General features: G+C 34.1%; 1 protein-coding gene across 2 annotated transcripts in view; it reads left to right on the plus strand.

The window, feature by feature from the left end:
- Window positions 1-16038, plus strand: part of DTWD2 (DTW domain containing 2) — a 174952-nt gene that overhangs the window by 154858 nt on the left and 4056 nt on the right. For both annotated transcript variants that reach the window (XM_032272811.1, XM_032272866.1), the window contains one exon: window positions 13261-13389. In XM_032272811.1, coding sequence (XP_032128702.1) covers window positions 13261-13389 — 129 coding nt within the window. The remainder of the gene's footprint in view (window positions 1-13260; window positions 13390-16038) is intronic.

The raw sequence follows: 16038 nt of genomic DNA on the forward strand, positions 1-16038 counted from the left end.
TGGGATTTAATGTGATACTTTAGATGGAAAGAAATACTCTGATGTTTTGAATTTTCGGAGTTATTATGCTGATTCCCCCTTATCTGAGGAAGCTGGTGTTTCTTTTTCTTTTGACATTGCTGTCACTTGATTGATGCTTTTGTTTTTATATTTTCTCTCCTTGATGGTTTGAATGTGGTGTATATTATGTATAGGTGATTGGCTTCGTTTCTGAGTGCTTTCAAAGGGCTAAGACCCTGAGTTTCTTAGATGTGATTAGTTCCTTGTTTTGGATTTCTTGGGTGTTGTGTGTTGAAGAAATTTATTTTTGTTTGGTGCTGTAATTCAGGCATCAATCCAGTAGAAGGCACCTAGGAGTAAAGATCTTCTGAAAGGTTCTTACTCAGCCATGTGCCTCTTGTACTTCATTGTGTGTGCTCTGGGAAGGGAAGGCAGGGGACAAGAGATGACTCCCTCACTGAGTCTGTTCTTAGGCCTTGGTGTAGCCCCCTTCAATTAGGGGCCTATTTTTCCTTAGCCCCATGGAAGCTTTGGTGGGCTGTGCTCGCTGTTCAGTTAGGGGTTGTACAAGCCAAAGGTTAAGTTACCAGGAGACCCACAACTCCCTGGGGACCCGCTGGTCCTCTGAGCTTGGCAGAGTCAGAGAGGGTTATAGGGTGTGTCCACAGGTGGACTGATGATGCAGTGGGTCACGGTTGGATGATCTTGGCAGGGTATTGATTCTGTGAGGGTATCCAGCTGGTGTGGCACCTGTAGCCATAGCTGTTTGCCCAACTGATGCCTGTGGGGCCCACCTAGATTGTGCTCCTCTAAACTGGTACTCCCTATGTCATCTGCCTCAGGAGCAGTCTCAAATGGCTAGAGTTGTTCCAAGCCTTTTGTACCCAGATCACTGGGCTGTTCCTGGTTTTTATGGGCCACAGGGCTCCCTGGGGTAGAAGCTGCAGCTAGTTAACAGGCCATATCTTTCCTGGACCGGTCTTGTGGAGGAGGGACACCCAGCTACCATGCCAGCACAGAAACCCTCACCACACTCTTCATAGTGTTCTGAGAGTGGGGGCGCCTTCACAGACCAAGCTCTGGCCAAAAATCTCTACTCAGTATCTGTGGGTGGGGTACTTAAATCCTGCAGGCAAGGCTGGGCCCGAGTTTTTTCCTCTTGTCCCTTAGGATCAAACACCAGCTATGCCGTTGGGGCTGAACTCCTTCCAGGCCACTGGTAAAATACTCAAGTGAGGCAGTGGAGGCTGTGCTGTGTGGCACCTTCCTGTGGGGTGGCCAAGCAGGCGGACAAGGATACATGAGGAGCAGATGTCCCCAAGTTCCATGGGAAAGGCAGCCCTGCTTTCTCCTGGCCTGCAGCCAGCAGGATCCACACCCTCTCAGAGGAAGAAGGCCAGCCGTTGGCGATGGGTGCCTGTGGTCACATTTTGCTGCAGCTGCACTGTGCACTGAAAAACCTTCTGGGGTTGGCGCAGGTTTGGCCTGCTCTCTGGGCAGTTTTTCTGTTTCTTTAGGACCTATTCGGGACTGTGAGCGTGTCCTGGCACTTGGTAACTCCATGAAGGCTTCCCTGTTTCCTCCCTCTTTAACCACAGTTTCTGCATTATGTCTTTTTTGACTTTCAGTATTTTCTCTCAAAAGATCTATTTGAAATGTGATGGATTAGTCAATATTTGGTTTCTTTCAGTGGGAAAGATATTTCCTGGCTGTGCCTCATCAGCCACCTTAGTTGTCCTTCTAAATTTAAGTGTTAACAGCTGGATTTGGCATTGGTAAATCCTAGCTGTACTTGTTTATTTGTTAATTACTATGCTCAGCCCTTATTAATTCGACCAATGTTTATTGAACAGATGCTACTGTGTTGGATACTGTTCTAGATGCTAGAATACAATGGGAAGTAAAATAGACAATCCACATCCTAATGGAGCTTATGTATAGTGTGGATATAAATGGCCATTTAGATAAATATATAAGCAAATTAAGGTAAATTTTGTGAATGCTTTAAACATAGGGTACTTTCATATGGTGATTTTATTGAGGTTGGGGATTCAGGACAACCCCTGTAAAATTTGAAAACTGATAAACAAATAATAGCTAGGCAAAGAGTGGAGTCAGAAAACTTACAGGCCACCTTTAGTCTGTTATTTAGTAAGGGGGGAGTCAAGTGACATTGATGAAATGGATGACTTTTAAGCCATGGTAAGGATTTTCCTTAGTGGCAAGCTATTTAAGGGTTTCAGCATGAGTCATAATGTGATCAGTTTATTTTTTTTACATCATCACTTGGCTGATGCTTGAGAATGATTTCTAAAAAGGCTGAAGTGGAAGCAAGATGTCTAGTTAGGTATTTGCAGAGATCCAGGCTAGAGATGATGGTGACTTGGAATTGTGTACTATAACTGGGGAGACATAATTACTCAAAAATAAAAGCCATGCTAGTAGTTCCAAAGATTTTCTGTTTTTGTGTCTGTAGGTTGAATATGTTGACCTTGCCCAATAATGGACAGGTAACTAATTAATATAGATGGAATTAGGTTCTAAATATTGCAAATAAATTAAATTTACACAACTGTTATATAGATTAAGGAAGCAGTGGGAATTCTAGTAAGATAATAGTGGGATAAACTATGGGAGAAACATTAAGCAGATGGTGAAAAATAGCAACAATGAATCACAATTTGTTAAAGATTGTTTTTCATCATAGTGATATTTTTATTTTAATTATTGCTTCCTACAAAGAAGGGTGGCATTAACATACCAGTGTTTGGATTAACCACCTAATAGAGCTTCTATTTAAATTATTTGAAAGATGAATGATGAACTTTAGGAAAGTTCAGCTATAATTTGAAATCAGAATTTTTTCTTATGAAGAGAAAAGAATTTCCTGTAATTTGTTAAGAATTTTCCACTTCATGCTATTTTTCCTCATTCTTTTCACTCTTCATTGCCATTTTTGGTATTTAATCACTTTTTTTGGGGTGGCAGCTCTTAAGTTTATATGTATCATCAAAAACTAATTTATTTGTCAAACTCAATATCTGACGTTTATGCACATATTTTTCATATTACGAAGCTGATGGACTTATGCCATTTTCCTGAAGAGAAGTTTTATATGTTATTAGTGGGTTTTGCATGGAACTTTATGTTACTCAGACTATGTTGAAATGGACTAAGAATTCATTCAGTTTTGCAGTTTCATTTTCCCTCTTAAATATTCTAAACAGATAATTGACAGAACCAGTGTAGGCATTATCTAATATGTCAATATGTTGCCTACACTTCGAATGGACAGTAAAAAATTTAAATTTAATAAAGTTAATTTCTACAGTACCACAAAATATAATGCATATTATATTTCTCTTTCACACATTTCAACTCTCAAACAATGCTTATTGTATGTTTCGGTTTTTAAAACTTAATCAGTATCTATTTATGCTCCTGGCAATTACTAGGCTGACAGAATAGTAATTCATGCTCACAATTTGACTGATCATTGTTTCTTAAATAATAGTGAAATGTTATGTTTACATGTGTATCTATTTGACATTGCATATGCAATTTTTTTTCATTTTGCTGTACAATGGAGAATGAAAAGAATGTAGGAAGTGTACATGAGTCTTAACTGGGGTCCTGATAGTGCTCACCTGAAAAATGAGAGATATAGAGAAAATTCAATAATTTTAGAACCTGAAGTAATTTTAAGGATAGATTTAAACCCATTATTTCGTGTAATAGGAAAACGACACTTAAAAGCAATTGAACTATTCAGGGGCACACATATAATGATGGATAGCTGTCTTCTGTTTTTCAATTAGATTTTAGTTTTTTGCATTGCAGAAAAAACTTCAAATGGGAAAATACATTTATTAAGCTAATATTTATCATTAGAATTTCTAGTAACATGTTTTATATTGAGATGTGCATAAAACATTATGTGTAAAGTAAAAAAACATACTTAAAAAGTTAACTTTCTTGTATCCACTGTTCATGTCAACAAACAGAACATTTTAAAAATATTCTATGTCTCAAAAGGTCTCTGTTGCACTCTGTTACACTCCCTTCACTAGCTTTCTCTTATTCCCCAAGGTAATCATATACTGATCTTTATTGTAATTATTTGTTTTTTAATAGATGTATATGCCTTTATATAATATAGTTTTGCCTATTTTTAAAGTTTCTATAAATTGAACCATGTTATGTGTACTTTCTTGTATTTTGCTTTTTTCAATATTATGTCTTTAAGATTCATCCATTTCATACTTTGTTCATTGTCATTACTGTATAATATCCCATTATGTGAATATATCATAATTGCCTATTGTTAATGGGCATTTGGCTTGTTTTCATGTTGGGGCTGTTGTTATAAGTGTTGCTATGAATATTCTTGTGATATATGCCAGTGCACATGTGCAAGAGTTTCTCTCAGTTATAATATAAGTGAGTCATGGGTTAAGCATCATTTCCATTTTACTAGATTTAACCAAAGTATTCTAAAGCAACTGTAACCTTTTACACTGCCACCAACAATGAATGCAAATTATCTTCTCTATCACGTGATGACATCAGGTATTTTAAACTTTTGCCAATATTTTAATATGTAGTAGTAAAATTTTCATTTCCCTTATATTATTAGTCATTTAGATTTTCTCTTTTCTAAAGTGCCTGTATATATCTTTTAACCACTTTTTCTTTTAGCTTTTTGGCTATTTTTCTAACTGATTTCTAAGAATTCTTTATGTATTCTGGCTCTGAGCCATTTCACAGTTATGTAAGTTGCAAATGTCTACTATCTTTTCTGATTGTCTTTTCACTGTTTTTCTTTGATTGTGTTTTGTTAAATGGAATTTTGGATTTTAATGTGGTTGTAATTTTCAGTCTTTTCTCATGGTTAGTGTTGTCTGTATTATCTTTCATAGTTTCTTAGATTATTTTCTAAAAGCTTTAGAGTTTTGCCTTTTACATTTGTCTTTAATCATCCTGTAATTGATGTTTGTGTTTATTGTGAGCTATGGTTGTAGTTTCACTTTTTCACTACCCCTGCAATATGACTGCCCACCATTTACTAAAAAAAAATCATTTTTAAACCCACTGCTTTGCAATGTTATCTTTGGCATTTATCGTTTTTGCATATATGTAAAAATATATTTCTGTGCTTTAAATTCTCTTCTATTGTTCTGGTTTCCTCTGTGCCAGTTTCATAGTGTTTTGATTAATGTTGCTTTATAATAGGTCTAACTGGTAGGGCAAAATCTTCTGTATTTTTCTTCAAGAGTATCTTGGTATTTTTACCCTTTGCATTAACGTAATTTCAGAATCAGCTTTGTGAAATCCCCCAAAAGTATCTCTCCAAATTTTTATTGAGATTACATTAACTCATAAATCAGTTTTCCAGAATTGTCTTCCATTCCATGAACATAGTATATGTCTCCTTTTATTTAGTTTTTTTTTTTTATAAAGTTATTCAATAAGGTACAGACTGTTGGTGGGAATATGGATTGGTATAGCCATTATGAACAGCAGGATGGTGGTTTCTAAAGAAATTAAAACTAGAACTACCATATGACCATATATACAGTCTTTTCTGGGCATATACCTGAAGGAAAGGAAATCACCATCTTCTAAAGGTATCAGCAATCCCATGTTCCTTGCAGCATTATTCACAATAATGACGATATGGAGGTAACCTAAGTATCCATCAATAGATGAATGGATAAAGAAACCGTGTTACATATATACTATGGAATGTTATTCAAAGAAAAAACAAGATCCTGCCATTTGCTGTGGATGAACTTGGAGGACACTATGCTAAGTGAAATATACCAGACATAGAAAGAAAAGTATTACATGATTTCACTTATATGCAGAATCTTAAAAAAATCAAATATAAAGAGTCAGGGGATGAAATAGTGGTTGGAGAGTTAGGGGGCAGGAAGTGGGGAGATGTAGGTCAGAGGATACAAAGTAGCAGATATGTAAGATGAACAAGCCTGGAGGTCTGATGTACAACATGAGGACCACAGGTCATAAAATTGTTCTGTATATGGGATTCATGCTAAATGGGTAGATTATAGCTGTTCTTGTTAGAAAAATTAAAAAAGGGTAACTGTGAGATGATGGATGTGTTAATTTGCTTCACTTCAGTAACCTTTTTGCTATCTGTACATATCCCATAGTATATTGTATACCTTAAATGTACAAAATAGAATGTATTTAAAAAATAAAGTACAGAGAATAATTATTGAGACAGTAACATGTAAACATTTATAATTTTACGTATTTGGTTCAGTTGTTGTCCATGAAGAGTCAAACAATTAGTTATAAATAAGCCAGGGTTTTCAAAGCTCTGTTACTCGGCAACCCATGGTTTTTTCAATTAAATGTCACGTACTGCATATTATTCAAAGGAACTAATTATCTCATATGTCTCTCTGCCACTTTACTATCACTAAATAAATTAAACATGCTATACATGTGCAGAGGTAGAGGAGGATAAAAGAATACATGAAAAACAGGTAGATACAACATAAACACTCAAAGTCAAGAAACGAAAATTTTTTATTTTAAAAGTATTTCAAAAATTATTGTGAATTCTTGGTCTCTCTTTTCTGTCTGTATTGTTTGGGAATGTTTTTAAAGAAGTATCTAAAGATAGAAATACAAGATCTAGTTACTTTGGTGAGTATTGCATATTTTAATGATGCTCAGACCATGTACTTAAAGGGTAAACAGGGTAAAATAAAATTTTATTTGTCTCAAAATATTTCTTTAATGAAAATATTCATACCTTTTATAAAAAAAACTACAGTGACAGCATTTTAACTCTAGCAATATTTACTTGGCCAAGTAACTCTTTCTTCTCTGTTATTCAGTAAAATCTTTCCCTTTTGTTTCTCCTACTGCTTAGATTACTTCCTGTCTACCTATTCCATAGCTTTAATTCTTCCATCCTTTTGTAAAAGCTGACATTCTTTTGACTTTTTCCTCAGTTCAATCTCATCCTATACCCATGACTATTTTGTCTGACTTTTTATGTAGTAAAGCTGAGCTGCTTCACATGTATTCATTACACTGTGAAGAACACATTGCAAATCACTCTACCATCATGCTCATTAACATCAGCATCAGCAGTATCATTTACATCAACATTTTTGCTAGTATTGAGTGCTTACTGTAATGCTGGGCATTGCTAAGCACTTCACATATATTAGCTCCTTAAAGCACATATACCCTTTAAGGTTATTAATGTTTTGGGTCTGAGAATTCAAAAAAACTTGTTTGAGATCATTAAACTATTTGGGGATTTCAACTCAGGTGTGTTTAACGTAAGATCTCCTGCTTATAGTTGCTATGCTTTTCTTTCTCCCAATTCATACACATTATTTTTTATTCAATGTTATATAAGATATAGATGTTCTTAGTAGAATGAAACAGCATGCAGTTTAACTCGGGTAGTTTCTTTTTCTTTTTCTTTTTCCTTTATTTTAAGAACTAGGGTCTTGCTCTTTTACCCAGGCTAGAGTGCAGTGGCACTATCGTAGCTTACTACAGTCTTGAGCTTCTGGGCTCACGTGATCATCTCACCTCAGCCTCCGAATAGCTGGACTACAGGCATGTGCCACTACACCTAGCTAATTTTTAATTTCTTGTAGAGATGGGGGTCTCACTATATTGCACAGGTTGGTTTTGAACTCTAGACTCAAGCGATCCTCTCACTTTGGCCTCCCAAAGTGCTGGGATTAAGGCATGAACCATTTACCCTGGGCCCAGCTCAGAGTAAATTTTAAAATAAAAATTTTATTTGGCAAGTGATGATGATGTAATTGTATAATATGTGTTGAGTTTCACACCCAGGCTAGTCTATCATTTATTTTTCAAGAGATGCTTATGAAGCCGTGACAGCTTTTGAAATTCATAGAATTGCCCATAGTTAAATGAAGTTTTTTTGGTAGAATATGTTTGACTAGCAAGACATTTTAAATTGGTTATTACTTAAGCAACACTAGTATTTATAAATCAGTTTCTAGAATCCTAAATTATTTTCTAATTTAAATTTTCTAATAAAGGGAATAAATTGACCCAGCATGACCTAATAAAGTGAATAAAAGCCCAATATGAAAAATGCATGCAGGTTAACACACTCCAGTTGGACAAATTTAATTTCAGTTGATATTATAAAAGTTAATTTCTGTAGCATTGTTCAACAGAGACTTGTTTTCATTAGCTATTGTTGGACAAAAGGAATTGGGGCAGCAGAAAGTAATGCAAAGGCTTACTTGTAATCTCTAGCGACATCTTTCAGGCATTGTTTTATGGCATAATGTTTTGTTAATTTACTGAAATAATTCTGAAATTATTTATTATTATTTAAAACTTTAGATTACTTCTGTGAATCCACATTTTTTGAAAATAGTTATGCCTAAGGCCAAGAAGTTGGACAATTTTACTTCTAAAGATTGCTTCCAATCCTGTGATCTTATGAATCTATGCGTTTTTCTTCCTTCTGGATATATTTCCATACCCATAGTTCCCAGTGACTTCAGATGGGTTACATGGAGTTTTACGGAATTTAGTAGAGATTAAATACTGTATTAACAGTAAAACCTGGTAGTTAAGATGTTTGGCTAAATAAACTCAGTTAACAGAATTTAAATTTTGTATTATTCCTTAGAGTTACCCAAATTTGAAGTTTTTAAGTGCTTAATATTTAGACTCCTCAATGATGTATTTGTATTTTTTAACATTAAAGTTTTTGTATGTTGGAGGAGTATTATGTAACTTTTAAATTTTTGTGTTAAAAGTTGTTAATGATTACTTTGTTTGATGGTGTCTCATAATTTCCATAAGCCTTCTTCATTCTCTTTTTATTCTCTTTTCTCCTATGATTGGATAATTTCAGATGTCTTATCTTTGAGCTCACTGACTATTTATTCTGGATGAAGTCAGCTGTTAAAGCATTCCATTGAATTTTTCATTTCAGTTGTTGTATTCATTATCTGTAGGATTTCTGTTATTTTTGTTTTTATTTCTTTGTCAAACTTATCATTTTGTTCATAAATTGCTTTCCAAAATTTATTTAATATTCTATTCATGTTTTCTTGTAGTCCCCTGAACTTCTTCAAAAGAATTATTCTGAATTCTTTGTAAGTCATTTTATAGATTTCCTTTCTTTTGGGTTCATTACTGGAGCTTCATTTCTTTTGTTCATTATATTTTCCTGATTATATAAAGAAGAGCTGAATTTTAAACCAAGTGTATTCTACATTTGTTTCTTTTTTGTAATTTTGGAAATATTATTTTCCATAGAAACTGTTAAGATATGCAGATAAAGCCAATCCAGAAAAAAAAAATAAACAATATTGTGTTGGAGAAATAGCACTAATATTACCATTTTATCTGCAACTAAGACCATTTGAAGCTTGATTTTTATCACATTTTCTGAGTTTCAACATTAATTTCTAGAATCTCTATTTTTTATAAAAACCTTTTTAGGTTTCATAGTGTGGCAAAGCTGGAGCAGGACATAGATACTGATATTTATGTGTCACTTTTATACTTGTGTAAGAGAAGACCCCTCACTCTAAACCATCGTTTTTAAAACTAGGTTCAGCAGAACTATAAACTTTTTGAAGGGTGCCTCAACCTTGCTTTCCAGTGGAACAGCTTTGTTTTTATTTGTTTAATATACTGGGATTTGTCTGAGAGTTTATCCTTTTAGTTATTAACCTGGTGATGAAATTGGGCCCTTAAGTAAGCCTTAATAGATTTATATGCAGCTCTGACATAACTAATTTTGGAACCATAAGTTATTTCATCTCTTTGTGCTTTAGTTCCCTCATTTGTAAAATGGAGATAATGAAGGTACTTATTTCATATGGCCTTTGTGAGAATTAAATAATACATGTTCATTATTTAGAATAGCATTTAGGGTTCAGTAAATGATGAAACTTTGTAATAAATTAATACATCTTTGTTAGAACTGGCATCTATTTGATGGCACACCTGGAGCCTTACCCATCATACTGTTGACCTAAGGGAGGGAATGGAAGTGGTGAAGTGTATTGAGAGATGGGAGCTAGATTAAAAAATTTAGTACCTCTCTTTCAAAGGGCAGCTTATAAGCTCAGATAAAGAATCTTGCTGTGAAAGACTGTAGATATAAGATTGATACAAAAAGGAGGTTTTTTGTTTTGTTTTGTTTTTTTTTTTTTTTTTTTTTTGGTGTGTGTGTTTTAATGGCGAAGACTTTAAGATGCTGCTAAAAGGAAGTTTATTTCAGCCTGTTCTAAACTAAAGTTGTTTGTATATAACTTCCATTTTAGAAATAGTCAACTCTTCCAGATCTTATTTCTGTAATTAGTTTCACATCTTTTCCATTGGTTCTCTGAACTGGTTAAAATTTGAATTTCTGAATCTGTGTTCCTGCAATATTTGTAGAGAACCAACTTCCAAAGGATTATAATTACTGAAACATTCATTGAGTCAGCATGGCTTCCAAATTTTTCATAGTAAGATTACTCTTTCAAGTTTTAGGATTGATCACTAAAAGATAGATTTTGACATCATCAGTTCCAGCTACCTGATTTTGTAGTTGAGGAGGAACTGAAGGAAAAGAATGTCTTGGTTGAGGTGAATTGATTAGTTATTGTCAGGTTTGAAATGATAATTATTTTTCAATAGAGATGCTTTCTGAATACCATACTTTAATCATAGGTTAATTTTTCTTTTTCTTAGAATAATTTTGCCTTGGATTGTCTTAAATTTTTGTTAAGAAGACAAGGCAATTTCTTACAAATTATTTATTATGATGCCTCTGACTTCTCAAGAAGGTAGATTAGAAGGGTTTCTTTCTGCCCTTGCTCATTTGCTCACTGAATCAAGTGTGTAATAAGCATAAAAGGAAGAGATGTGAGAAGATTAATAAGGTATTATCTGATATGTATGTTAATAATATGACATTTTAGCGATTTAGTCTTTTACTACATCTAGTTTCATTATAATTTCTGGAGAGATTCAAATTCTGAGTTTTCTTACCTTAAAACTCCTCCCTCAAATAACAAACCAAATTTGCTTCAGTAAACAAAATTACCTGTGAATTTTGCATGTAAAGATTTTATTGTAATCAAATGTCTGTTATAAATTTCTCCAATAAAAACTTAGAATTGAGTATTGAAAGAAGTAGTTGACTGTAGTCTGTTCTAGTTGCTTTGGTGAAATATCAAAGTTGTTAGTAATTACTTAGTCCACACTGTAAACTACTCTTAGAGTTATTTAAACATAGGCTAGCTTTTATCACTGTACATGTTTCTTTACCATTTTCTTCCATTTCTGTCCCCTCCCAGATCTTTTTCCTACCTTTCCCATTGGTAGAAATGCACAGTAGTTTCAGAATAATCATACCTAAAACACTGTTAGTCAAATCTGCTTTAAAGGACATATTCTAAAATTGAATGCCTTCTTTTATAATGTCTACATAGCAGCAGTAGCAATTTGTTTCTCCCTTTTTCAACCCCTCTCCCTCAGGAAATAAATGATATTAGTTGTAGTGAATTATTTGAACAAAAAGCACAGACTAGAAGAACCATATTTGTCATCATTGGGGACTGTCATGCAGAGGAGAGAGGGGATTGAGGGACAAGATACCACTGATGGGAGAGCTTTGATAGCATAAAGAAGTGAAAGACTCACACAGCTTTGAGGATACTAGAAAATAAATATGACCTAATTAAAGAGTTTCTGCAGAGCAAAAGAAACTATCAATGCAAAAAACTGACAACCTACAGAATGAGTGAAAATATTTAGAAACTATGCATCTGACAAAGGTCTAATATCCAGAATCTATAAGAAGATTAAACAAATTTAGAAGCAAAAAACAAAGAACCCCATTAAAAAGTGGACAAAGGACATGAAAATACAGTTTCCAAAAGATGACATACATGTGGCCAATAAGCAGATGAAAAAATGCTTAGTATCACTAATCATTAGAGAAACACAAATCAAAACCACAATGAGATACCTTCTCACACCAGTCAAAATGGCTATTGTTAAAACGTCAAGAAATAATAGATGCTGGTGAGGTTGTGGAGAAAAGGAAATGTTTATACACTGCTGGTAGCAATGTAAATTAGTTCAGCCACTGTGGAAAGCAGTGTGGCAATTTCTCAAAGAACTTAAGATAGAACAACCATTTGACCCAGCAATCTCATTGGGTATATACCCAAAGGAATATAAATAATTCTACCATAAAGACACAAGTGTACTCGTATGTTCATTGTGGCACTGTTCACACTAACAAAGACATGGATTCAAGCGAAATGCCCATCAATGATAGACCGGATTAAAAAATGTGGTATGTATATACAATGGAATAATGTACAGCCACAAAAATAATTAGATCATGTCCTTTGGAGTAACATGAACAGAACTGGAGGCCGTTATCCTAAACAGACTAATATAGGAACAGAAAACCAAATACCATGTGTTCTTATAAGTGTGAGCTAAACATTGAGTACATATGGACACAAAGAAGGGAACAGTAGACACTGGCAACTAGTTGAAGGTGTACTGTTGGAGGGAGGAGAGGATTGAAAACTAACTATCAGGTAATAACTATGCTTATTACCTAGGTAACAAAATAATCTGTATACCAAACCCCCAAGACACACAGTTTACTTAAAAATTAACCTGCACATGCACCCCAGAACCTTAAATAAAAAATAAATAAACCATCTTTAAAAAAGAATGGAAGGGAAAACCATGCAACTAAACAAAACAACTGTGAAATAATTCTCCAAAGTCATTATGTAATTTTCACTCCCACTACAAATATATGAGAGTTTCAAGCAAAAAAACAAAATATCGTTGCCATTTGGTGGTATTAGTCTTTTTTATTTTAGCTACTCTAGAGAGTGTGAAATGTTACCCTAACGTGGTTTTAATTTATATTAGATCATGTTGACCACTTTTTTATGTACCTATTTGCCATTCTTATACTTCTTTTATGAAGTGTATATTCACTCTTTACTTTGATATGTAGTAGTTTGTATATATTGTGGATGTGTCTTCTTCTATAAAGCTATCTTCTTGCTTCTATTTAACAGTAACAACACCAAAAGGATGTTATACATAAAAGATATTGATACAATTAATACTTCTAATCTGCTGGTAGTTTTGGAAGGAAAATAATCAGCATTTAAAACACAGACTTTATAATTTTAAATTTAAAACAAAAATTTTATTCTATTTTGTTTTTGATTTCAGGTGCAATTAAAAACTAGCATTTCTAGTCAGTATGTAATTCGGATGCAGCCAACTAATACATGCCTTTCTACACTGGAGTGTGCAGCTGTTGCTCTTTCCATCCTGGAGAAAAATAATTACATACAAGAGGTATGTCTTTGGAAGGTTATAATTTTTGAAAGTGGAAGCTTTCTTAGATTTTACATAGAAGATTTAGACATACTTGTTAAATTTGTAACTCATGTGACAAGTAGAATCTTCTGTGATAGAAATTTATGTACTTTTATAACCTTCTTTCCCCTCTGGTGTTTTTCTGTGTTAGCTTAGCATTCCAGATTGCATTATTTAAATATTCATACTAAGCTGTGCAAACAGCATTTGTAATATGCTAAATTACATTTAAGTAGCACAACATTAAATAGTTTTTGGCTAGATTTTTCTTTTAGTGTTTTCTCTTTTCTTTTTTGTATTTTGTGTTCTCTTATGTTCAGCCTTTTCTTCTTTTTTTGTTAAAAGAACATTCTATAGCAACATTTTTCTTTTTGCATTGGTGCCATTATTTGAGTTGGTATATTAACTTTCTGATTCTTTTGTTAACCTTGCTTAGAGTGTAATAATGAATTTTCTTTCTTTCTTTTTTTTTTTGAGACAGAGTCTCACTCTGTTGCCCAGGCTGGAGTGCAGTGGTGCAAACTCGGCTCACGGCAACCTCTGCTTCCTGGGTTCAAGTGATTGTCCTGCCTCAGCCTCCCAAGTAGCTGGGATTACAGGTGCCTGCCACCACACTCAGCCAATTTTTGTATTTTTAATAGAGATGGGGTTTCACCCTCTTGGCCAGGCTAGTTTTGAACTCCTGACCTCAGGTGATCTGCCCACTTCAGCCTCCCAAAGTGCCCACAGGCATGAGCCACTGCGCCCAGCAAAAAGACATTTTTCTTGAGAAAAAAAATGCCTAGAGAATATGAAAACATTATAAGCTGCAATTATTTTATTTAATTTGTATGAAAACATGTTGATTTTATATATAATTAATAATCACCAGCAAAGAATAATGTTTCAGTTTGCTTACTAACATCTCAGTCTTTTGGAACATATAAGAAACTTTTCATTTGCAGCAAAAGAAAAAAATAGTGAAAAAACCCTAAGTTCTTAGTTTTTTTTTTTAATTATCGAAAAATTTTGATAAATAAAACTCAAGAAGAAAATCAGAGGATAACAAGCACAACGAAATGGGATTTATGACTCCCCCTTCAAAACACAGCATAAACACACGCATGCACACACATAACGTGCACACACACGTGTGAGGAACTCTTTCCTGCCTTCTTTTTTTCTCATTATACATTGTGGTTACAGGTATGAGTATGCCTTAAACACGAAGGAAATTTCAATAATTGATATAAGCTCAGTTCAGCGTAAATGTGTTAGTTACCAGGATATTAATCCTCAACAGAACAAAAAGATCTCAAAAGCAAGGAGTGTTTAAAGAATGTTAGAAGCAAGCATTGAATTGCTTTTTTCCTCGCCTCTACCCTAAGCTGTGGAAAATGTCAGAGTTGGAGACTTTTCTTTTGAAAGAAGTAGGCTTTTTTATGTAGCCTGTGTGTGTGTGCGCGTGTGCGTGTGCGTGCGTGTGTGTGTGTGTGTGTGTGTGTGTGTGTGTGTAGACTTTGTTTTGGGTCTAGGCAATTTCACTTTCTCTGCTCTTTGAAAAAATATTCATGAAAGACCCTAGATTCTTACTTTAAATGAGCAACGAGTGTTCTCAGACACTTTTCCATCTCTTCTAACCTTATCACCTACTCCCATGTCCCTAGCCGTGAACATAGCACTTTACATACCCCAGACTTGTCTTTCTGTTCCGTTTATTTACCATCATCTCTGTATTTTCTTAAGCAAATATATATACATACACAATCTTGATAGGTGTCTTAATAGAATAATGTAACCCAGTGCTGTTGTTTAAACTTGCTTTCTCTACGGTCTCTGTATCTTCTTTTTTGTTGATGTAAAACTCTAGGATCAGACAACATCATAACAAAGACCCATTGAAAGTTCAAATTTTGAGGGAAGAATATATTCCTTAGCTAATAGATTTAAAGCTTGCTTTTCTCTCCTTTTGGGTTCTGGAAAGAGTTCTCTATGGACCTGTATCTCTTATCCCCACAACTGGAATTGGATCTTTACTATAATCCAAAACGGAACCTTTAAGGTTAGTAATGGTGGCAGTTATGGTAATAGTAGTTGTAGAATAATAGAGTTAGTGTTAAGGATAGGGTTTCTGCTACTACTGTTACTATTACTACTGCTACCACTACTACTACAGAGATGGAGTAGGGATCTAACCCAGACCTGCCTGTTTCCAAAATTAATTCTCTTCATTACCTCAGAAAATTGACAGAATCTTATCTTCAGAATGTAAAAATTAAAATCTTTTGACCATAGGAATATTAGTTTTCTTCTGTAGGCAAGAATCTAATAAATATCATAAAGTATCCATAGAATCTTCAGTTTTCTTGGTCTGTATGTGGTCCTAGGTATGTTTCCTAGGTACAGTGTTTCAGAATACTATCAGTCCATTGTACCCACTCTGTAAAGTACATAAAGTCATATTAGTTATTTTAGCATTTCCTCTCTTTTCTTCATTAAAATAAATGATGAGAACATACCTAAGGAGTTTCCTACGATAATATTGTGCAGAGCCTTTCTAAGATGTTTACCATTTTTCTTTCTTTCTTTTTCTCCCCCCGCCTTTTTTTCTAAAGAAAGTTTCATTCTGTCACCAAGGATAGAGTGCAA

Source organism: Sapajus apella, unplaced genomic scaffold, assembly GCF_009761245.1.
Source record: "Sapajus apella isolate SASKATOON/1434 unplaced genomic scaffold, GSC_monkey_1.0 scaffold1, whole genome shotgun sequence".
Taxonomy (NCBI): domain Eukaryota; kingdom Metazoa; phylum Chordata; class Mammalia; order Primates; family Cebidae; genus Sapajus; species Sapajus apella.